The sequence below is a fragment of the Enhydra lutris genome, unplaced genomic scaffold (genome assembly GCF_002288905.1).
Source record: "Enhydra lutris kenyoni isolate GAN:26980312 unplaced genomic scaffold, ASM228890v2 scaffoldscaffold117, whole genome shotgun sequence".
In the NCBI taxonomy this organism is placed as follows: Eukaryota; Metazoa; Chordata; class Mammalia; order Carnivora; family Mustelidae; genus Enhydra; species Enhydra lutris.
Genome location: NW_019154201.1, coordinates 507082 through 531016, shown reverse-complemented (window position 1 = coordinate 531016; position 23935 = coordinate 507082). Strand labels below are relative to the sequence as shown.

General features: G+C 54.4%; 1 protein-coding gene across 4 annotated transcripts in view; it reads left to right on the top strand.

Annotated features, from left to right (window-relative positions):
- The window catches only part of LOC111139767 (checkpoint with forkhead and ring finger domains), a 30189-nt gene extending 9333 nt beyond the window's left edge, over positions 1-20856 (top strand). For 2 of the 4 annotated variants that reach the window (XM_022492141.1, XM_022492140.1), the window contains 14 exons: positions 757-816; positions 1188-1397; positions 6203-6370; positions 8113-8272; positions 9222-9376; positions 9464-9626; positions 11567-11709; positions 12722-12838; positions 13933-14016; positions 14528-14598; positions 15640-15727; positions 17684-17791; positions 18482-18554; positions 19641-20856. In XM_022492141.1, the coding sequence (XP_022347849.1) occupies positions 757-816; positions 1188-1397; positions 6203-6370; positions 8113-8272; positions 9222-9376; positions 9464-9626; positions 11567-11709; positions 12722-12838; positions 13933-14016; positions 14528-14598; positions 15640-15727; positions 17684-17791; positions 18482-18554; positions 19641-19683 (1643 nt within the window). In that variant the 3' untranslated portion in view covers positions 19684-20856. The remainder of the gene's footprint in view (positions 1-756; positions 817-1187; positions 1398-6202; positions 6371-8112; positions 8273-9221; positions 9377-9463; positions 9627-11566; positions 11710-12721; positions 12839-13932; positions 14017-14527; positions 14599-15639; positions 15728-17683; positions 17792-18481; positions 18555-19640) is intronic. The other 2 variants (XM_022492142.1, XM_022492143.1) reach the window with 2 other exon arrangements.
- The last annotated feature ends 3079 nt before the right edge of the window (positions 20857-23935 follow it).

Genomic DNA, 23935 nt, shown 5'->3' with positions numbered 1-23935 from the left:
ATTTTCTCTGCTGTTGATGTAGACTCTCGGCGTGAGTCATGTCTGTTGAGAATGGGAGTGTTGACCCTGCAGTCTGAGCCCGAGCCATTCTTCCGAAATCCCACTCTGGCCACAGCCGTGCATCTCAGCAGGGCCAGGGGAAGTGAGCGGGGGTGGGCCGGGTGACATAGCGGAGGAAACCTGAGTTGTGGGGAGTCAGACCTAGAATAGGAGCTGGAGGCCAGAGGTCATCTGCTTTTAAAGACCTTATAGGAGACAACAGACATCCGACTGGATCCCATTCGGGCTTTTCCAGATCTGAGTATCCGTTTGCGGAGGAATGATACAGGTCAAGGAGAGTTGAGAGGGAGTCTTTCAAAGGTTACCACGAACTGGAAGAGGGAGGCAGATATTCTCAGGTTGTCTTCCGTGTTGTCAAAACCAGCCCCTGGCCACGTGGCAGGTCCCGTGTCTGCTCCTGCTGGTGGCTTGAAGCGACAGGCAAAGCACCGGTCACCCCCTGCTCGTCACTCTGCCTCCCCTAGTCTGCCTCCTGCCTGCAGACCTTTTATTCTGAGCCTTATTTATTTTAAAGTTGGTTAAGTTATCTTGGGTCACTTGTTTTGAAATCTCTTGAACTAGTTAATGTTGTTACCAGCTGGTAAGTCAACATCGTCAGCAAGCACCGAGGGACTGAAGTGTCAGAAAGGAACAGAAAGGGGAAGGGGGCTCCTGATGGTCCTGGGGACTCCGTTCTGACTGCTGATTTCCTTTTAGATGTGGCATACCTCTACGAATCTTTAAGTGGGAAGCAAGGCGTCACGCAAGACTCCTTTGGTAAGTGAGGCTGTAACAACGTGGGTGTGTAGTAAGGGCTGTTGGTTCTTTTTTTTTTTTTTTTTTTTTTTTTAAAGATTTATTTATTTATTTGACAGAGAGAGATCACAAGTAGGCAGAGAGGAAGGCAGAGAGAGGGGGAAGCAGGCTCCCTGCTGAGCAGAGAGCCTGATGCGGGGCTCGATCCCAGGACCCTGAGATCATGACCCGAGCCGAAGGCAGAGGCTTAACCCACTGAGCCACCCAGGTGCCCCAGGGCTGTTAGTTCTTATTAGGAAAGCCTTTTCATCTGTTGGAACATCTTGGCTGAAGCCATGGTGCTCCCCCTGAACACTGACCGTATGCTCTTTCTGTTCCTTTCGTGTTTGCAGAAGCTAATAAAGAGAATGTGTTCCACGTGACCAAAGATACCTCAGGTGCAGGGCAAGGTGATGACCCCCAGGTCCTGCCGTCATCGCCCACCACTCAGGCGTGCTTTGAGGAACCACAGCCATCGACGTCGACATCAGACCTCTTCCCCACGGCTTCTACCTCTTCCATGGAGCCCGCCTCTGCAGGGCGAGCGCCTTCCTCCAGCTCTGGTGAGAGGGGAATCTCAGGGCGGTCGCCGCGTGCCTCTTTGGTCACTGATTGTGACCCGTGTTATTATGGATGGAGACAGACATAGAAGCCACTGGGGAAGCCAGAGGCGGCATCAGGCGTTAGGCTGTCAGCAGCAAGATCGCTGCGGTAGTCGACGGTGTCGTGTTCCATCTGCGGCAGAAATGCAGAGAGTTGGGCCGTGCAGTAGCATGGTGTGTTTTGTCCTTGTGCGGGGATGTAATTTGCAGGCCGTAGCAGTCCCCGGCTCAAGTGTACACGTCTGTGGTTTTTACCGCATTCATAGTGTTGCACGTTCACACCACTGTATCATTCCAGAACATTTTCGTCACCCCAAAAGGAGACCCCACACCCACCAACAGTCACTGCCCCTCCCCCAACTAATCTGCTTTCTGTCTGTGTGGACTTGCCTTTTCTGGACGTTTCATACAAGTGGGGTCATGCAGTCTGTGGCCTTTCGTGTCTGCTGCTTTCACCGGGCATAATGTTTCCAAAGCTCACCCAGAGGAACATATAATTTACTTACTTATTTTTTGAAGATTTTATTTATTTATTTGAGAGAGAGTGCACGAACACACACCAGCAGGGGGAGAGGCAGAGGGAGAAGCAGACTCTCCGCCGAGCGGAGAGGCCAACTCGGGACTTGATCCCAGGCCTCCAGGATGGTGACCTGAGCTGAAGGCAGACGCTTTACCAACTGAGCCACCCAGGCACTCCTGGAATAACATGTAATTTAAAACCAGTTTTACATGTACTGATCTTTATGGCACCAATTCTTTACCTTCCTCCCTGGTCACTAGAGAAGATTCAGACTCCCTGGGTGCCGTGGGACTTGAACATTTCTTTGTAGATAACTGTTAGGGTGTAGCATGTACACGTATGTATGTTCTGTGAATTGGATTGCACTATATATGTTAATTGTTTTAAAAGATTTTATTTATTTGAGAGGGAGAGCCAGCACAAGCGGGGGCGGGTGGTGGACAGGAGGGGGAGAAGCCGATTCCTCACTGAGCAGGGAGCCCAATGCGGGGCTTGATCCCAGGACCCTGGGGTCATGACCTGAGCCAAAGGCAGAGGCTCAACAGTTGAGCCCCCAGGCGCCCCTAAATATGTTAATGTTTTAGTTCACTTTCTTAGCTGTTCTTCTGTATTTTTTTTCCAGGTTCTCTTTAGGTTTATCTTAAGTTTAAAAAAAAAAGTCTTTTTGAGATATTTTTGATTGGGGAGAATTGACATTTTTACAATACCCAGGACAGTGGGGGTTCACCCTGTTCATTAAGCTCTTTGATGTTCTTCAGTGAAGTAAGCCTTCTTCACCTTGTTTTGGGAACTCGAATTTATCCCTAGAATGCTTTTCTTAATCTTGTTTTTTTAAGATTTAATTTATTTGAGAGAGAGACAGCAAGTGAGTACAAGCCACGGGGGAGGGGGCAGAGGGAGAGGCAGGTTCCCCACTGAGCAGGGAGCCTCCGTAGGGGGGCCTCGATCCCAGGACCCTGAGATCTTGACTTGAGCCGAAAGCAGACGATTAGCCGACTGAGCCCCCCAGGGACCCCTCCCTCTCTTATTCTTAACATTGTAGTGCACGGAGACCCTCTTAAATCTCGGTGAGGGTGTGTGTGGCTGTGAATAGTAGAAGACATGGTTCCCAGAGCAGAGTCTGGAGACTCGCAGCCTCTCCCTGGCTCACCAGCTCATGATGTTACTGGGCACTTCCTGTCCGTGGTGTTTCGGCTCTTTGTTTTCTTTTAATCTTCTGCTTGCTTGCAAGAAGCCTGAGTTCTAGCTGTCGCAGACACATTCAGAGGCAGGAACCAGCAAGGTCTTCCAAAAAGAACTCGGTTGCGGGCTCAGCAGCAAAGGACTTGTCCCCAGAGGTCTCCTCCATCCCCTCCGTCCCCTCCATCTCCTCCGTCCCCTCTGTCCCCTCCGTCTCCTCCATCTCCTTGGCCAACTTAGCAGTTCTGCTCTAAGGTGGTCCTTATTTTCCCATCTGTTCTGGTGGGATTTGGGGAAGGAGAGGCAGTAAACGCAGGGACTCTGTATGCTTCCTTGAGACCAGAAGCCTTATTTCTCCCGCATTATTTGAACCTGTTTCCATTTTTGCGAACTTGGTTTTCACTTGCCAGTACCATTGTTCTTTTTAGCGTAGGGAGTGCCACACTCCTACTGGCTGCCCTCATTAAGGCTTTGTAGCTCTCTCCGTCGTCCTTACCCAGAGCTTCTCCTCCTGCCCAGCCAAGTCCCCAGCGGCAGCGGGCTCACACAGCACACCACACTCTCTCCCCGGGTCGGTGGCACCCGGCTGAGCACCAACACCCTCGTGTTACGGGGACTTCGTCGCATCCATAAAGGACTTCGCAGTACTTACCAGGCAAGCTTGCTTACACAACGGTAGTGGCTGGTGAGCCCTGTATCTGAGTCTCACCCACCACCTCCAGGAGACAACCAGCAGCAGAGACCAGACCCGTGACCGCAAGAGGCTCTCCAGCCTGTCCCCTGGTACTGCTGAACTGGAGTCCCAGCTTCTCAGACGCCTTCGACCTACCGCTCTTTCAGCATCATACCTCAAACTCCTGAGTAAAAGAAAAGGCGATCACACCACCTAGATAAAAACATGCCAGATACTGAAAAACTGCCCGGATGGTTGAAGTTCTCCAAGTTCTGTATGCTCGCGTGCCCTTTAGAGTATCCCCTGGGTTCCTTAAACCACAGAGGCACGACACGGTTAGGTCATGGGCTGCCCCGCTGCTGGTTCCACCCATCCGAGGGTTTCCCCTTGTGAGGGCCGCCCCAGGAGGAGTAGAAGTGACATTCACTGACCTTGAGTGTACCCCAGGGAGTGTTGCGTATGAGCGCAGATAAGATGGAAGGCTGTGGGCCTTCTGGATTGAGTGCTAATCTCCAGCTGTTTGCCTGTGTAAAAATACGCTTTGTCTCTGGTCCCAAGCTGTGTGTTTTGTGGTTATTGTAATAGCTTTTCAGAATTGAAGCACAGAATAGCTCTGACCTATAAAGAAAACCCGCTTAACCAATAGGAATTTTTTTTTTTTTCCAATAGGAATTTTTTCTATTCCATCTATATACTTAATACAGTGTATGATATGAGTGGTTGGGATTTGACAGTTTATTTTGATAATGTTCTAATTTCATTAAAGGAAACCGCATGTGGTATTACCTCACACCTCTTAGAATGGCCAGCGTGGAAAAGACAAGGGATGGCAAGCGTTTGTGAGGACGCGTAGCGAGGGGCGCCCTCCCATGGTGTCGGTGGGAGTGGCTGCTGCGGCCACTCCTCAGACAGTGAAAAAGAGAACTGTGTCTGACGCGGTAACCTCGCTTCTGGGTGTATATCCAGAGGAAGTGAAATCACTCTCTGCGGGAGACGCCTGCACGTCCTTGTTCCCGCAGCATTATTCACGAAGGCCAAGACCTGGAAACAAAATATGATGTGTGTGTGTGTGTGTGTGTGTGTGGGCGCGCGCGTGCACATACAACTGTTAATTTTACCATAAAAGGGCAAAAGGGCAGTGCATTTATATATTGTGCAATTTAAAAATATCATAAAAAATTTTGCTGTAAGCAGATTGTTCAGATGGAAAGCTTAGCTCCAATTGTGTGAAGCTGGGGGCATTTTCCTGTGTGTCTGAGTGTATACATACTAATAAGGTATGCAGCCTGCTGAGTGCGCGGGGTGCCAGGTGCTCTTACAAGTTTTGAGTTAACCCTCCCCGTGGGTCTCTTGGAGAGACACCGTCATCATGGTCTGCGTTCTGGAGGGAGAAGCTTGGCGGAGCTCAGGAGACCCCCGCCCCCCCCGCCGTAGTGGGAGTGAGAACCAGAGCCAGGAGCCGGCCCTTGACGCTGTTTCTTCTCTTCCCTCCATATACAAGCTCATTTGCTCCCCAAACAGTTTTAACCTTTTTCCTTTGGCGGCCATAGGTCAGTTTCTTTTTCAAAATAACAGCACTAATCACTTGAATATTACCGACTACGCCTGTATTGTAGCGGATGGTATTATAAACCAGGTCTTTATCCAGATGAAGGTTATTAGAAAGTCTCCTTATGGGGCGTCTGGGTGGCTCAGTGGGTTGAGCCACTGCCTTCGGCTCAGGTCATGGTCTCAGGGTCCTGGGATGGAGCCCCTTGTGGGGCTCTCTGCTCAGCAGGGAGCCTGCTTCCCCCTCTCTCTCTGCCTGCCTCTCTGCCTACTTGTGATCTCTGTCTGTCAAGTAAATAAATAAAATCTTTAAAAAAAAAAAAAGTCTCCTTACCCTTCTGCTGGCTCGTTTCAATCAGTGCTTCTGGCTTCTGGCTTGCGCAGATCAGTACTGCCCTGGGAGGTACTCCTGCTCCCTTCCTTTCTCGCTGCACTGTCCCTCTGCTCTGTCTGGCCTTCGTGTCCCTGCCATCCAAAGCACATCCCTCCTCTGAGAGGACAGTGTGTAGCTGCGCTAACGTGAGTTACAGCACGGTGAGTGTTCGGCGTTACTTCGCATGCGGATTGGCCCCGTGTGAGACTAAACGTTCCAGGCCGATCCCAACCACAAACACGTCTGCCTTTGTTTCCACGCGAGCACGCTGCTCACTCCAGGTCCATCCAGCACAGCAGCGGGCACAGGTGCATTTAAGAGACGCAGCTCCGTATTTCTAGTGAGTGTGTGTTACTGAGAATATGGCATCTTGGATTACCTAGGCCTGACTCAAACCCGTGATGCTTTACCTGCCATGCTCTCTCCTTCCGGGGCGGATGAATCAGAACCTCTCTTGTTTGTCGTCCTCACAGGCTCCGGAGACGCAGGCGTTTCCCCGAAAGAGTGTGGTCCATCTGTGGCGGGTGATGAAATCCCTACCTTTCCTTCAGCTCTCCCAGACGGAGAGGGGGCTTCCTTCTCTCTGTCAGAGCCCCGGGGTCAGGAGGACCTGGAGCCCAGCAGGAAGAGAATGAAAGGAGGTCAGAGTCCTGGGGTTCTGTGTGTCTTGGCCCTTGTGGGAGTGCCGGGGTCCCAGCGGGACTGTTCGAGCTGCTTCCGATGGGGCCTCCCCTTCTCCAGAAGTTTGAGGATATGTCTCAGGCAGACACCTGTGGTGCCTCAGCTTGTATGGAATGGAAAATCTGAACCTTTTCTTTCTTTCCTTTTGTCATCATCGGATTGAACTGTGTTTACTGTCAGGTTATGCTCGTGGTCTGGAAGCAGTGCGTTCTGAGTTGCCGTTCTGTCCACATTTGACAATCATTTTTTAAGAATATGTTGCCTTTGGAGGAGCCTGGCTGGCTCATTCGGGGGAGCCTGTGACTCTCGATCTTGGAGTTAAGGATTCCAGCCCCACGTTGGGTGTAGAGCTTACTAAAAAGTAAATGAACTTTAAAAAGAAAAATTGTTGCCTTTAAGCGATAGCTTTAACCTTCTCATAAAGGTGATTTAGAGAAAAATCTGCTCTTAAAAAGACAAAGTTAAAAAGACTATAAAAATTTTGGAATTTGTAGTGGGACAATGGCTGCACTGCAGGCTTGAGACCGCCTGAGGATGGGAGCAGTGAGACCAGGGGGCTCTGGGAGGGAGGAGGACCTTGGGGGAGGAGACTAGAATATTTTGCATATTGGGTGGAAAATTGAATTGACTGGCTTTGGGAGGGTGTAGAAAAAATCAGCAATAGTGCATAAAATAATAAGCCAGTATAAAAATGAGGCCACTTTGGGGGGGTACCTGAGTGACTTAGTGAGTGAAGTGTCTGCCTTTGACTCAGATCATGATCCCATGATCCCAGGGTCTTAGGATCTAGTCCCAGTCAGGCTCCTTGTTCAGCGGGGTATCTGCTTCTCTTCCCTCTGCCCCTACACCCCCATCTCCCCCCAGCCAAATAAATCTTAAAAAAAAAAAAAAAAAAAAATCGAACCCAGGCATGGTATTACATAGTTAAGAAGCACGAAGGTCTATACCAGCAAAAGTAGCTAAAAACACAAAAGTTGTTAACTCAGTGGAGGTTAGACCACGGCAGAAGGCTGCTGCTTCTGGTTTCTTGTAAATGTTTGACTTTGTAAATAGTGTGCAAGTATTTCTTTAATTAAAAATAAAAAATTAAGCTGTGGTTAGCAACACACGAGCACTGTGGAACAGCAGAACAGAAAAGATTCACAGCTGGTCACATCGGAGCGCGTACTTCCCAGTGTGTACACAAGTCACGTTTTTTGTTTAAACAAAAATGACATTACATACAAATACTGAGTGATAAATGGCCTTTAAGCATGTATCCTGAGTGCCCCCTTTTTATGTGATTACATTTAAGTTTCTTATGAAACTTAAGTGTATTGGAATTTGAAGCTGCTTTTCGGCCTCCTTCAGAACGCCCTTTGAAATATAAACACTGGGGGTGCCTGGGTGGCTCAGTGGGTTAAGCCTCGGCCTTCGGCTCGGGTCATGATCCCAGTGTCCTGGGATCAAGCCCGCATCGGGCTCTCTGCTCGGCGGGGAGCCTCTTTCCCCTCTCTCTCTGCCCGCCTCTGCCTACTTGTGATCTCTCTCTCTGTCAAATAAATAAATAAAATCTTTAAAAAAGAAAAGAAAAGAAACACAAACACTGGCGGGAGCTGTGTCTTCCGTCCGTAGGTTGAGGTGTTCGTGGAACCAGAAGAGCCAGCGTCTGCTGCTTCCCCGCTTGGCTGCGGTGGTCAGAATGCACCCCTTTCTCTCGCAGATGGGGGGCCTGACGTGACCCTGCAGTTGCTGGCCGCAGACCAGTGTAGAGACACCCACACTGCCCTGGGCAGTGTCCGGTCCGAGGCCGTGAAACCAGACAAGATGGAGGAGACGCTCACGTGCATCATCTGCCAGGACCTGCTGCACGACTGTGTGAGGTACGCGCCCGCGGGGAGGTGTGCGGGCCGCTGCAGCAGGGAGAAGCGGCCGCGGGGTAGCCAGCCTCTGGCTCAGGGCGGCTTCGATGCGGTGGATGTCGCTGTCGTTTGACCTGTGTGGCCACCTGCCCAGAACCCACTGCCCGTGCCCGAGGCTGTGGAAGAGCTCATGAGGCCGCGGTAGCAATGGCCTCGGTGGGCACAGGCGGACACAGGTCCCAGTAAATAACCCCAGTAGCCTGTGTCTGCTGCACAGACACAAAACAGGAGAACTGTACCGAGCCTTAAGGGAATGTCGTCGTTAATCCAGGGGCAGTGCCCCGGAATGTGGGTCCCAGGAGCCACTGGGGAGAGCCCCCTCCTTGCTTCTCTGGGGGAACTGAAGAATGAAAGCCCTTAGAATTTCCACTGAAATGCAGGCCTTTTCCACACTCAGTGTCCCTGTTCCTCGTATGCCTCAAGTCACAGCCTGCTCTCCTGTCCCTGCTGGAGCATAGATTGTCGCTTCTGGTTTCTCTGAATTCCCAAGGACCAGGTGAAAGTTGAGGTCGAGCGCTGTTCTGCCAGGGGAGCCGGATCCCCTGTGGCCTGTGGACGGCCGGTGGCCTTCCCCGTCTGACAGCTGGGGCTGCGGCTGCGGCCAGCGCGGGCCCCAAATGCGGTGTGTGTTGCGGCCCAAGAAGCAAGGGCTCTAGGCTCTGCTGAGTCAAGTGAGCTCGGTGGGTAGGGGGTAATCGCTCTTTTCTGTTTGGTAACGAACCCTCAGCCTGAGCAAGGCACGTCCTCCTCTGGGGAAAGAGGCAGCGTGAACTGGGGTCCCTGCTTCTGCTCCAGGCAGGCCATGCCCCACGTGCCCTGGTGTCTGGGGGGCTGCTGCGGCCTGGCAGACAGATGCTCCAGCGGCGGGTGATCTGCGGGGGCGTCTGAAGACCTGTCCTTGTGCCCTCAGCCTGCAGCCCTGCATGCACACCTTCTGTGCGGCCTGCTACTCGGGCTGGATGGAGCGCTCCAGCTTGTGCCCCACGTGCCGCTGTCCCGTCGAGAGGATCTGTAAAAACCACATCCTGAACAACCTGGTGGAGGCCTATCTTCTCCAGCACCCAGGCAAGTGGGGAGCCCGCCTAGCTCCTGGCCTCTGCGGGGGTCTCTCCAGGGCCCCTCAGCCAGTAGAGCCACGTCCTTTCCCTCCAGACAAGAGTCGTAGCGAGGAAGATGTGCGGAGCATGGCTGCCAGGAACAAGATCACGCAAGACATGCTGCAGCCCAAAGTCAGGAGGTCGTTCTCCGACGAGGAGGGCAGCTCAGAGGACCTGCTGGAGCTGTCCGATGTGGACAGCGAGTCCTCCGACGTGAGGTGAGCCTCCGCCTAGCTCTGAGTGCGGCAGGGAGCTGGGCAGGCAGCGTGGGAGTCTGGGTCGGGTTCTACCTCCAGCAGCCCGGCTCCTGCGCCGTCTGGCCTCGCTTCTCGTGGGCGACGTCAGCCAGTCACCTTGGCTGCCTTGAGCGTAGCGAGGATGGGGTGGGCGCCGGCCAAGGACAGCCACTCCCTCGGGTGACTGGGGTGGGTACTTGCCACCCTGCCTCCTCCAGGGCCCCCTCCCTCTTCGGGTACGCACGAAACGTTTATTTTTTGCTGCTGTTTATCCGTATTTCCTTCCAGCTTTACTGAGATGTCATTGGCACGCAGTACCTTTTGAGTTCAGGGCATCCTGGCCAGAGAAGGGCTTGGCTGCCGACTCTTCTAGGATGAAGAGCACCAGACCCCACGCCCTGTTATCAAGTGCTTGGGTTCTGGCTACAATGACGTCATGATGTAACACGTTCTTTGTCCCATGTGTGCGCACGTACTCGCAGCTCGTGCAGGGAGTGTCGGGTCCCGCGCTGGGAGCTGCATGGTCCGTGTTGGTCGGGATGGTACCGTGGCGAGGCCGTGGCCGCCTGGCTGAGGGGATGCGATCCCACGAGCCCTGGTGTTAGCTGCCGTTTCCTGACTCAGAAGTCCGCCGTCTGAGTTTCGGGTGGAGGCCGTCAGACTGAGACAAAAGTCAAACCTCCCAAATTTACTATCTTTTGTTTCTTTTTGTAAAATTTAGCAAATGATGGTCAGGCCAACAGAAGGAATCAAAAATCACTTTAGCGTGAACATATTATGGTGCATCCTTGTGGCCACTCGTAGAGGTAGCCGCACAAACTCCTTCTGTTAGTAAGTAAAACGCGGTATACTTAGAAATGCTCATACAAAGCTGGGATTGTGCCGTACACGTGGTTTTGTAGGCTCTCTAGTATTCTCACTCGAGAGGCCGTGCTGCGGTGCACACCCTGCGGTTTCGTGCACGTGTGCATTGTTGACAGAGGTAAGTGATGGCACTGGAGCGGTCAGGTTGAGAGCCTGACCCAGGGTGCCCTGCTGGACTGGCACCTGTGTCATCTCGTGCCCGTCAGGAAGGTCCTAGCGATGGCCTCTGGGAGGTTTGTCAAGGGGTGTCAGGAAACCCTGCCTGCACTCGGTGTCACCCGAGATGAGTGCCATCTCGTTCCTAAATGAGGTTGAGCATTTTCGGTGGTGGTTTTCTAGTAAGGTCTTACCCCTTCTTCCCTCTCTGGCTCCTGCTGTCGGAGGCAGGCTCAGGAAGGCGTTCTCTGAGATGAGGGAAGAGTCTGTGCCTGTTTCCTGTGGATTCTGTTTTACCATCTGTGTTTTTAGGAAGCTCAGCTGAAGGGCATAAAGCGAGGCGGGGCAGGGCTGCTGCTGGCCGGGTGGGAAGGCCCTAGAGGACAGCAGCATTCAGCTGGGGCACAACACATGCTCTTGACTGACGCACTTTCTCAGGCGCTGGGGTGGACGTGCTGAGCGCGCCTGGCAAGCTGGGGCTGCCTCTGGACGTGGCTCCGGGCTCGCCCAGCATCAGGCCTGTGAGCGTGCACCCTGCCCCGTGTGGGGACTGAGCGACTGCGCTCTGGGGGATGCTGTGCCCACAGTGTGGGCAGGACCTGTCTCCGTGTGTCAGGAGCCGCCAAGGGGGCTGAGGGTGGCGAGAGACAGAGATTCCCCCCCGCTGCTCTTCCGGGTGAGCACTGACTGGGTGCCCAGCGGGGACAGGCTGTCCTTCCCCTTCACACACCGGGAGGCGGCGGCTGGGACGGTGGGCAGAGAAGACGCCTCCAGGCTTGGCTTCTGGCTCTGGTCTTGTCGTGGGGCTGGGGGCGTGGCCGCCACCCCGGCACTCTGGAGAGCAGGAGCCTCCTGCTTCTCCGCACTCAGGTGCGCGTGGCCTTCATGTGCCCCCCTTGCAGCCAGCCGTACATCGTATGCAGACAGTGCCCCGAGTTCCGGCGGCAGGCGGTCCAGGCCCTCTCCTGCCCAGGGCCTGGCAGTGAGCCAGGGGCGGCACCGGCTCCCGGGGACGCGCCCTCCACGTCCACCAGTGTCACAACAGGTGAGATGCCGCCTTCCGTGCTGTCGTCCTGCTATGACCACCCAGGATCCAGCTGTCGTTCCTGTGGGCTCCTCTCCCCTTCCTGCCTGACTCCTGTCGCTGCCTCCACGGCCCTGCCACCTCTCATAACCGCTTGCTTCTCCGGGTCTGTTTTGGGATGAGAAACCAGAGAGTTAACTTGTTTTCTCGTGGTCCTCTGCTCCTGGGCAGTCCTGGGGGGTTTAGTCCTGAACCTGACATTTGGGCCAGATGCCGTCAAGAAAGGGAAAGTGGAAGGTGGAATCTATGTTTGTGGCCCTGGCCATTCTGCAGTTCATGGCCCCACAGGGCCCACTTTCTTCGAGCCTTGTCACAAGGCCAGTGACCCAGGATTGTGACCCAGAGCCGTGTTCACAGCCGTGTGCCATGACGCCATGCTGCAGCTCTCTCCGTGGGTTCCTGTAGGCCCTGCGGACGAGCACGGGCCGTGCCACGCCTGGTCACCTCCCGACGCTGCCATCCCTCGGGTGGGCTCTGTCGTTTTCAGACTGCAGATGGAAGTCCCCGGAGGGACGGCGTCTGTAGCGGATGTGTGTGCACAGGCGGCGTCTCCCGTGTGTCCAGGAGTGTCCGGGGGCTGGGCTGTATGGACACAGCTCCCGGGGTGGGGTCAGCCACTCATGTCCAGCAGGCCTGTCACTTGTTGGAAGACACAGAGCTCGTTTTATTGTTTTATCGCATGTGCTTCAGAGCCGGAGGAAACGTTAGAAACCGTCACGTGAGCTTGGGAGTGTTGCTGCGGCCGCTGAGCCGAGAGGTTGCTCTGCTAATTTCCGTTCTGCCTTTTAAAAGGCTCCTCTCGGTGGTAGGCTGTCGTTTGGCTATTCAAGAAAACCGGTCAGAGTTCTCCCTGGGTTTTCTGGTGGCTGAGCTCCCTTGTGTGCTTCCCAGACACTCCCCTGGATGGGGGTCTGACCTGTTCTTTCTGCCTGTGTCCCGGTATGCGCCGCCTGGATACCCTGCCCGCCCGCAGCCCAGGATTACGTGTGTGCTCTGCAAGGAAGCCATGCCGTGTGCACCTGCTGCTTCCAGCCCATGCCTGACCGGAGGGCAGAGCGCGAGCGGGACCCCCGCATCGCCCCCCAGCAGTGTGAGTAAGGGTGTGCGCCTACACTGCCTGCCTGAGCAACTTCCCCACCACGGAGCCCCTCTTGGGGATCCCTCTAGGCTCAGGTTTCAGAATGGTGTTGACTGCTGCGCATGGTGTACAGACGTGGCTGTGTGTTCTCATCCGCAGAATCGGTTGTCTCTGTGCAATCCTATCGAATAACCGTCTTTTTCCATTACATGGTAGCCTGCCCCGTCATAAACCAAGTTTCCACATACGGGCAGTCTCTTTCTGAAGTCTGCATCTGACGTTTGTCCCCACATCAGGACCGTAACATTTCTCTAATATGTCACTTTTTTAAAGAAGATATTTATTTTATTTTTTAGAAGATTTTACTTATTTGTCAGAAAGAGCACACACATGCGTTCACAAGCAGGGGGAGTGGCAGGCAGACGGAGGAGCAGGCTTCCCGATGAGCAACGACCCCCCATGGGGGACTCAATCCTGGGACCCTGAGATCATGACCTGAGCCGAAGGCAGATGCTCAACCAGCTGAGCCACCCAGGCGCCCCTTTTATTTATTTATTTTAAAGAGTACGAGGGGTGCCTGGGTGGCTCAGTGGGTTAATCCGCTGCCTTCGGCTCAGGTCATGATCTTAGGGTCCTGGGATCAAGCCCCGCATTGGGCTCTCTGCTCAGCGGGGAGCCTGCTTCCCTCTCTCTCTCTCTGCCTGCCTCTCTACTTGTGATCTCTCTCTCTCTGACAAATAAATAAATAAAATCTTTAAAAAATAAATAAAGAGTGTGCGTGTGCATGAAGGCAGTGGGGGAGACGGGGCGGCGCAGAGAGAGAGGCTCTCAAGCAGACTGCCTGCTGAGCAGGGAGCCTGACTCGGGGCTTGATCTCATGACCCTGAGATCATGACCTGGGCCAAAATCAAGAGTCAGACTCCCAGCCAACTGAGTCACCCAGGCACCCCTATAATGTGTCACTTTTAAGTAAAATAGGTGAAAAGCCATGCTTTAATTTGCAGTTGTGGGATTGCTGTCAAAATTGAAAGTGTCATTTATTTAATGGTTATTTGAATTTATTCTTCACTGAAATGGCCTGACTAGCGGCTGTGCTGTGTCCACAGGTGCCGTGTGCCTGCAGCCTTTCTGCCACCTGTACTGGGGCTGTGCCCGGGCCGGCTGCCTTGGCTGCCTGGCCCCGTTCTGCGGTAATGCCGGGTCTTCGGCTGAGTTCTGTGCCTTTGCATGTTCTCTCCGTGCCTTTGAGGGCAGTGACGGGGTGGTGTGGCCCGCGTTGTGGGAGGCCGCCACGAGTGACCCTACTTTGTCCTGACATACTCCGTATGTCTGACATTTGGAAGTGTCACTCTGTTCTAGCTCAGAACCAAGCAGTAACAGAGCAGCTACAGGGATAGGAGCTCAGTAGGGATGGGGTGTCCTTATGCGTGAATAGCCCCACTAAAGACGCCCATTCTGGCCGTGGCCTTGAGTCTTCGCTGCGCCAGACCAGGTGCTTAGGAGGCGGAGAGGGCCGTCCGTTTCAGGAAGGAGTGGAATGGAAGTCATTTTGCCTGTTCTCTTTTTAAAACCATTTTATCATGGAACTTTTTATTCTTCTAGACTCTGTAAGAAAGGAAATTCGGTTATCTTAGTGTCAGTGAGTGATGCTTTCATAGAGCATCTGTAAGACGGGTGACTTTGCTTCCCCCTGTTTGGCAGAGCTAGACCTGGGCGACAGGTGTCTGGACGGGGTTCTGAGCAACAACCACTACGAGTCGGATGTCCTCAAGGTAACGGACGGACCTCCCGGACAGGCGTGGGGGGACTCAGGCCAAGTGAGGCCCCCTGAGGTGTGCAGCTCTGCTAATGGCTCTTCCTGGTACTGCTGCTGAGTGCACCGCATGGGTGTTTTCCTGTGTTTCCCTTTTCCAAAAAGGAGGTATTTCCTTCATGCCCATTATGCCACGAATCTGCAGGACTCACTCCAGTGCCTGCCCGCCCCAGGCACAGAGCTTCGGAGTCTGGGTGGGGAGTGGGCTGGCCCTCCAGTGGAACCAGGGCCTGTCTCCGGTTTCCTCCTTTCTGATGTTTTCCTTGCCATGCTTTAGAAGCTGGCCCAGCTCTTAGAAGTTCAGTGTCCGATGTGCGCATCAGTCCCTTGCCAAGAGTCCCGGCTTCGTCCCATTTACGGGCAGTGCTGCGCGCACAGGACGTGGGGCCTCTCGCCTGCGCGGCGGGCTCCTCCGCACGCTGCGCTCCGCTTACGTGGCCGTGAGCCGCGTGCTCGCACAGACGGAGCCCAGCAGCCGTGTGTCTGCACGCAGATTGTAGATCCAAACCCTCCACGCGTCCTTACGTGGTCATGGGCCTGTTGCTGCCCTAGGGCTGCTTTGGCCGGGGCGGGGTGTCCCGCCACTGCTGTGCGAGGACTGTCTTGGCTGAACTTCAGAGGGAATGTGGCCACGCCCACGTCCAGGCTTCTGAAGCCAGCCCTCCTTTCGAGGCTCTGACGGAGCACCTCAGACGAGAACCCTTGGGCACTAGGTGGTGAGCGTGTCACCGAGTCATGCGTGGGAGGCCCGACCCTCAGGCTGTCCCGGGTGTCCTACGGCCTTGGAAGCAGACCCCCCCAGCTGCACACAGCGCTCCCCACCCCCAGCCGCACACAGTGCTGCCCCTCCAGCCGCCCGATGCAAATCCCTGCCGTGCCGAACTTGCCTGGGCTGTGGCTTTACCCACCTTCAAGGGCCTTTTATGAGGTGTTTGCCTTGTCATTTGAGTGTTTCCTCCTCCAAGCTAGTGGCTGAGGTTTCTCTTCTTCCTCGTCACAGAATTACCTGGCAACCAGGGGTTTGACGTGGAAGAACATGTTGACGGAAAGTCTGGTGGCTCTGCAGAGGGGAGCGTTTTTACTGTCCGGTAAGCATCGTCGCACTTGCTTTCCTCTCTCCAGAGGCGCTGGCTTGGCCTCCTTGAAAAGCAGTAACGCCGGCCAGGCCAAGCCCGGGGCTCCCACGCAGCTGCCTTCCCACAGGCACAGCCTCGCCCTCCCCCACCTGACGGAGGCCGACAGAAAGGTGCTGATACTGTGGGTTTTCTGCATGTAAAGTTAGGTCTGAGCCCGCAGGAGGTATTCTAGGGTTTCTCTGCGGTGGGGAAGGGCGGGCCCAGCTGCGGAGACAGGCCGCACCTTTTGTCAGCGTGGAGATCCTAGGGCTGGTGCTTCCCAGATCCTCAGGCTCCTCCTTGGCCACTCACTTGGTGTGTTGCTAACTCAATGTGGGCTTGCCCTGTGTCGCAGGACACCCAGTACACTATGAAATGGGATTTTTGTCACTGCAGGAGGGGGCTGCAGCAAATCAGCAAATGCCTATTTCATTTTTTTTTAAGATTTTACTACTTTATTTGAGGGGGGGGTGTATGTGTGCAGGGAGGAGTAAAGACAAAGGGAGAAGGAGGAGGGGAAGGAATCTCAAGCAAACTAGACTCCCCTCTGAGTGCAGAGCCCCACGTGGGGCTCGATCCGACAACCCTGAGATCATGACTTGAGACCTGAGTGGAACCCGAGAGTCGGACGCTCAACCGACTGAGCCATCCGGGCGCCCCAGATGGCCTTTTTTTCTGAGACACACATTATCATGAAAGACTTTAGAAGTTGTTGGGGATGCTTCTACACAGTTCCTGTCTTGTGGACACAGTCTCACGAGCATCTCGGGTGTTCTCTGCAGCAGCCCTGTGGCTGCCCAGACCGATCATCTGAACAGGGCCTGAACTTCATTAGCTTCTTAAGGACTGCTGTCAGGGTGACATGGCTCTCAGAGATGTGTGAGTGACAGAGGGAGGCATGAAGGGTAACGTGACCATCACAGGGAGTCCCGGCAGCTGACACACAGTGACTATGCTTGGACGGCCGGGCACCTGCCGCACGTGCACACCGTCCTCGTAAATGAAGGCCTGCCACCGTGCTGTCCTGTGGCCTGTTTGCTCAGCACAGTACCTTGACCTGCATCACGTACCGATTCACGAGTAGAGGATATTAGGGATTTTCTCCTTCCTGCTCTTGGAGCCAGCACTGCAGCCGCTGGGGGAGCATGCGCTCTGGCAGGCTTGAGAAACCGTTCGGCTGGGATAGGTAGGAAGGGTTTTGCGCGGCACTGTGCGCAGTTGGGACTCTGCCGTAGTGACTCTCTGCGCAAGGACACGACTCCGATGTGAAGGCCAGCATCTTCTCGAGCCCAGCTGCCCTGCGTCTGCCTTTCTGGTCTTGGAAATACAGAACAGGCAAACCGGGCGAATCGTCGTTTTGTCTGCCTGAGTTGGAGCACTAACAGAATTGATGATCTTTTTGTTCCATGGTTCACTAGCCTGTCTCTGACCTTGGCCCATGCTAGGCTGTCTGGATTTGGGGGTCTGGGTTGGTAGGGTACCTTTATTATAAAGGAGCAACAGGCTGTCATTTGTGTCGCGCACGTGTTTTCCACTAATCAATGAGTGTTTTACTTTCAGGGTATGTGTTTCCATTTTCTGTTTAAGTTGTAGGCAGTCAGATTTACAAGTCCTTTCCTGTGTGCTGTTTGGTTTTTGTGACATACTTAGGAATAAGTCAAGAGAAAAATAATACTCGTTCCTTTCAGTACTTTAAACAATTTTTAAGATACTTGAGTTTTTTTTTTTATCCAGTGGTATTACTTTGCTGTGAGGAAATGAGTTGTTTTCGTTCTCGTTTTCTGAACATGTGGCCCATCGTCTCTGCCCCCCCCCCCCCCCCCCCCCCGTGGATCAGGGCCGGGTGTCCCACGCCTTCGCGAGGCCACAGCTTTTGTGCTGACGCTGCATGCTGACTGGCCTGCCCACCTGAGGCTGTGTCCCTTGCAGATTACAGAATCACGGGGAACACCGTGCTGTGTTACTGCTGTGGCCTGCGCAGCTTCCGAGAGCTAACCTACCAGTATCGGCAGAACATTCCTGCTTCCGAGTTGCCCGGTAAGGAAAGGAAGCCCCCTCAGCCCCAGCTCAGTTCTGCCTAGATTGGCTTCTGTGTTCCTTCATGTGATGGGTACCCTGTTTGGGCCTTGGCTCCATGTTCTTAGTGGCTCTCTGCCTCAGCAGGGACAAAAATGGGCAGACAGGCTGCGTGGGGGCCATGCCTCTTTCCCGGCCATCCTCGCTGGGGGGTCAGCTCAGGCTCTGGGCCTGTCTGCGGGCTTCCAAAACGAGATTCACAAAAGCAACCTGCAAACAGCTGTAGCAGTTTTCTTTTCTTTTTTTTTTTTTATAAGATTTTGTTTATTTGACAGAGAGAGAGAGAGATCACAAGTAGGCAGAGAGACACGCAGCGGGGGAGGGGGAAGCAGGCCCACTGCTGAGCAGAGATTTCCCAATGTGGGGCTTGATCCCAGGACCCCGAGATCATGACCTGAGCCAAAAGGCAGAAGCTCAACCCACTGAGCCATCCAGGTGCCCCAGTAGTCTTATTTTCTAAATTGGGTTGGGTTTTTTTGGTTTTGTTTTTTTCCCCCTGAAATCTTGGAACAGGCCAAGGACACTAGTTATAAAGCATGACAGATGCCATGGCTTTTCTGCTGCTGTTTGTCGCCTGGGGTCATAAATTCACACAGCTGAGCTTGTGAGTGCGATGTGCATCACAGATAACGTTGTGTTTCCTCTTCCTAGCGGCTGTGACATCCCGTCCTGATTGCTACTGGGGCCGCAACTGCCGCACTCAGGTGAAGGCCCACCACGCGATGTGAGTGAGACCGCGCTGCCAGGCACGGGTCCTCGGGGCTGGGAAGGGGCGCCCATGTGGTCCTCCTGCAGAAAGGCACACCCCTGTTTTCCTAACAGGAAGCTGATTTTTTTTTCTTTTAAAAGTTTTGGCCAAGTTGATAGCTCAGCTTATAAGGATGTTCATGAACTAGTTAATTATTTACTTGTAAATAGGCTAATTTCGCCATTTTATTTGTCTAAAGTCACGTGGTGTATGAAACAGTGCTGTTGTTTTTGTGTTCCGTAGAACACAGCCGTCCGTCCCCGCTGATGCACCAGTTAGCGCTTTCTCAGTCGGTGGCTGGGGTTGGCGCCCTGCTCTGTCTTTGGTGCCGTGAGCAGGTGTCTGTGATGGCTCTAACTCAGTGACTCACTGGGCGTTTCCCACTCACGGAGACATCCGCCTTGCCACGTGGGGTTGTCTGGAGGTGTAGGTGAGGTGATGCTGTCAGTCAGTCTCACGGACTGATGTTGGAGGAGGCCACAAGGATCCCGTCATTCATGGTTTAAGTCAAAGTCACTGAGAGTGTGCCCTTAGTGCAGGGGACAAGGGCCCAAGTAAAGGCTCCCTTGGAGACTGATGCTGTGGAATGAAACCCTTGTTTTGTATTTGAGCATAGCGTGTGGGAGACTGTTTTGGTACAGAGAAGGGAATTTCACGAGCAACTTGTTAATCTTTCTTAGTGAAAACATTGTTGAGGAAAGCAAAGGCACCCCTATCTTCCTCTGGGGCTGTCCTGCCCGTCACGAAGGGAGGTAATGGTGCTCTGTCCCAGCCGGCGAGTCTGTCAGTCCCGCAGGGTGGTCCCTGGTGGACCAGCGTGTGTCCGTGGGGACACTGAGGAGGCTTAGAGTTTGATTTCTTCTCTGAGAAAATGACCTAAAAATGTCTGACTTCTAAAATTTAAAGAAGAAGGCGTAGGGGTTAATTTCTTTGATGGTACTAAAAATACGCCACCGCGAGCGCCCAGTATGCAGTCAGCTTCTCATCAGGTTCTCCCAGCGTGTGAGCTCAGGATCCGCTTCTGTGAATACTTTGTGGTAATTTCACTCTTTCTCCCTGCAGGAAATTCAATCACATCTGTGAACAGACAAGGTTCAAGAACTGAGCATCTAGGAGGCACCAAGGTGGCTTGGGGGTACCGGAGGTCAATGACAGCATTTCAGAAAATACTGGCTACAGACATTTTAAGGGTATTTTATAGTCCCCAGGGGATGCTGGGGGTCTCTGTGTCCGGCACTGTAGTGTGACGACTCTTGTGGAGTGAGACCTTCTTAGTGAGACCCCCCAACCCACTCCAGTGGCCTGGGAAGCCTGGGGCACGACCCACCCCTCCTCTGAGCTCTGCTGCCCGGAGCACTTCTGGCTGAAGCACCGCTGTCGCCGTCCCCTCCCATTGAGACGATGACGTTCAGGTTTGCTCTCTGTACCTTTCCCAAAACTATGGTTCCAACAGACCTCTCTCTTCAAGAAAGCTTTCATGGGGGGAAAAGGAAAGTCTGTTGTTGAAAGGAAAGGGAGCAAAAGTTTACAGCCCGCGGGACACCCCACAGCGGGTTCGGCCACGGCTGCTGAGACCTCTTTGTACTAGATTTGGTGCTTATCTTCTAGTGAGATTTATCACAAACGGTAGCACAAGTAATATAATTTATAATTTACAAATTGACTAAAATTGGAATAGTAGGGTATTTGAAAGAATAAACATACGTTTCTGTTTATTAGAAGAAGAAAAAATCAGTTGTCCAGAACTGCTAACCCTAGACACCCAGCGTCAAGCTTGGGGCCCTGTCCTAAGAGAGCAGAAGTGGGGCGCTGCCACCGTGAGCCTGCCGTGGAGCCGGGCCCTGGCGCCTGCTTGTCGCTCTGTTGGCACAGCAGCCCCGCCCGCGGCCCCACCATTCTTCCCACAGGCTGGGTGGGCCCCGCCGGTGTCCAGCCCACCTGGAGCAGCCCCTCCCCCGAAAGTGCGAGAAGCCTTTGCTTCTACTAGATCTGATCTGCCTTTGCTTCTACTAGATCTGATCTGCGTTGGGTTTGCCATGTTATCTGGAATAATACTTGAAATTTTGTTCTTTGTTTAAAAAAATACGTTTTTTATCTTTTGTTGAAATCACCTGTTATTTTTGTTTGCAAAATTGTAACTTTTTGCTTCTTCTCAGGAATAGGATTTTCAACTGTTGTCTTGCTCTTGATATGGACTCTGAGAAGCAGCGCTGTGTTTGTGGAAGAGGCCTGCTCCTCCCTGCGTTCTAATAAACAAAACGTGTCTGTTTCTCTCCCCCGCGCGCTGGTTCGCGTGTCGGCTGCCATGTGCTCCGTCCTGTCACGGTGGGCAGGCCGCAGGTGTCGCTGGTGACCGCCTGAGGGTCCAGCCGGTAGCCCTGCTCTCAGACGAGCCACGTGCGACGCGGGGCTGCCCGGGTCTGAAGACTCGGTGGAAGGGGAAGGCCCAGGGTCTCACGGCTCCCCCAGGGTCTCACGGCTCCACCAGCCCCGGGTGTCGGGCTCCTGGCTGCATGGTGAAGCTGGGGTTGGTGTCCGAGCCCTGCGCTCAGCCTGTGTGGGAGGGAGGCCTGCCCTCCCATCTTAGGGCCGGCCTCATCACTCTCTTCCCTCCCAACAAAGTAAGAACAAAGATGTAGCTCTCAAGAGATATCCCAGCTTTTTAAGCCTGGGTTAGAACGTGTGACTTCCCTCGGGCCGCACTGATCCTCCCGTGAAGGACAGACACGCGTCACGTTAGACGGTGGGCTCCCGGGCGCGTGGCTGACCCTGCTGGACTTGGGCTCCCCGTTCTAGAGCACACGGGAGGAGCTCGGGGCCGGGGCGGTGGTTTCCTAGGCTGTATCACAGTGCGCTCAGGATGTTGTCATGACTTCCTGTTGGTCAGCACCCTCCTGCCCTCCTAGCAGCCGGCCGCAGTTGGGCTGGAGTCCTGCGCGCGCGCGCGCGCGCGTGTGTGTGTGTGTGTGTGTGTGTGTGTCGGCGGCACAGGCTGCCTGGGTGTGAATGGTCAGCTCGGGGCTCTGTGTACTTCTCTGCAGGTACTTGGGCCCAGCCCTGGCAGGGGCCCAGCCCTGGCAGAGGCCCAGGCAGGCCTCACTGCCTGCTTCCTGCCGGCTCCACCTCCCTCCCGCAGCCTCGCCCTGCCCAGCCCCAGGCCCTGGTGCCTCTTGGGCTCTGACGCCCCCCCTCAGAGGAGGGCCCCGCCCCGCTCACGCCCACAGCCAAGGTGTCGCCTCCTGGCCTGAGGGTCTGAGCTGTGAGGAGAGCTGCGCATCCGTGGAGGACCCTCACTGGCGGCAGCCGGAATCCAGCAACTAGTCTGATCCCGCAGCGCTGACAGGGTCAGTCACAGGCCCGGATGGGAGAGCAGCAGAGTGGTGTGGGTGGCTTTTGCCACAGGGAAGCGGCCAGACGGGGAGCGGAGGTGGAGGGGTCGTCACGCAGCCCGCAGAGAGGAGGCGCAGAGAAGCCGGTCTCCGAATCAGGATGGCTGTGGTGAACGGGGCAGCTGGAAGCCAGCCTCAGGCCTGAGGGAGGAAATAAATGGGGGACGGATGGGATTTAGAAAGCCCATCGAAGATCTTCAGGTGTGGCTGGACGCAGGACGCCGTGCTGGAACCCTTGCTCCCTTTGTTTATGGCCTCAGCTTCCATCAAGCAGAAATCGGTGAACTTGCCCACTGCTTCAAATGGAAACTCATCCCTGACCTGATCACTGGTAGGCCAGACCAGAGGCTCCTGCCACCACCTGGGCCGTCAGCACCCCCACGGCAGGGGGGCTCCCTCAGGCAAGAGGAAGGGGAGCGTCACGGGCTGTCATCAGGAATGCAGACGGGCCGCTGGGCAGCAGCTCTGGGGCTTAAAGCCGGCAGACCAGTCAGCCTGCTGGACGCTCACCCTGTGGAGGCCTGACCCTCAAGGGCACTGTGCTGGCAGCGGCCTGGTGCCTCTTGGAGATGCCAGCTGCCGTGTGGGGCAGGGACATGGAGGAGCCCAGACACACTTGCGGGGAGATTCACAGCTCCCTGCAGAATTAATTCCAAGGACCTTGATGCACATGGAGTGCAGCCCAGTCAGGCCACAGTCACTCCGTCCTGTCTCTCAGGACACAGGCATATGTGCGTTCCCTCCTGCTCTCAGCCGATGTCCCAGCTAATTGGAGGGGCCTGAGGGGGACCCACTTCTGAAGATGGACCAGCTGAAGGCAACCAGCCCTGCCGTGAGCCCTGTGACCCGCAGAAGAGCTGCCTTGCCAGCTGCCTTGCCAGCTCCTGTCTCAGGAGTGTTGCCACCCAGTAATTTGAGGACAGCCATTTAAAAATCATGAAAATTTGGAATTCCTAAGTCACTTCAGAAGCCAAGGTGGTAAGCATTCAGGACTCCTCTCTTCTAATGAATTCACTCCCCCTGCCCATCACGTGTGCCCTCCCGGCCCTCTGCATCGATGTGTCTGCATGATGTACGCGCTCTATGATGATGTGCACCCCTGCCCCTCACCCCGTTTGTGCACCTCAAGTTCGTGCATGAATTGTACCCTGCTGGGAGGATTCACACCGTGGAAATTGAGAAATGCTACAAATCAGGGTCGTTCTTATTTATTCTGGAGAGAAGTTTGTTAAACACCAGCACACGACTGCACCTAACTATGGGAACTAATACAGTTTGAAGCCACCTTGTTTTGGGGGGTTTGTCACATAGCAAAGAGTAACTGTCGTGGCCCACAAAGGCCTAGGACTGGGTGGCCCTGCCCCTCCCCCAGAAGCTCCCCTTCTGCCCACCCCATCTTCAGGGCCCTCTGCTCAGGCCTTCTCAGGGGCACGGTGGCCGCAGAGCACCAGATGGTCCTGTCTTCCCGTCACTCAGGGCTCAGTTCAGATCCCCTTCTCAGAAGGGGCACTCACATCATGCCACCCTCCAGCCAGCCACGTAGTGTTCGCCTGTTTGGTTTTCTTCCCGTGCCTGTCCTTATGGGAAAGTAAACACTTGCTTACTGCTTGTCTCCCCTCGATGACCCAGAGCAGGATCTTCCTGCCTTGTTCGCTGTCAAGCGCTCGCTCAGCCCAAACCTCGGGCCCGGGCACGCATCTCACAATCGCTGGCAGCCTAGTCGGCTGCTGCTTGAGTGCGCGGATGAATGCAAAGGCTCCGCTGAGGGATCACTTGGCAGGATCCTCCCCAATGCATGGCGGACTGCTCCTTCCTGCCTCTCTGTTAAGCCTCACTCTCTTTTTTCTTTTTTTTTTTTTTTTAAAGATTTTATTTATTTGACAGAGATCACAAGTAGGCAGAGAGGCAGGCAGAGAGAGAGGGGGAAGCAGGCTCCCTGCTGAGCAGAGAGCCTGATGCGGGGCTCCC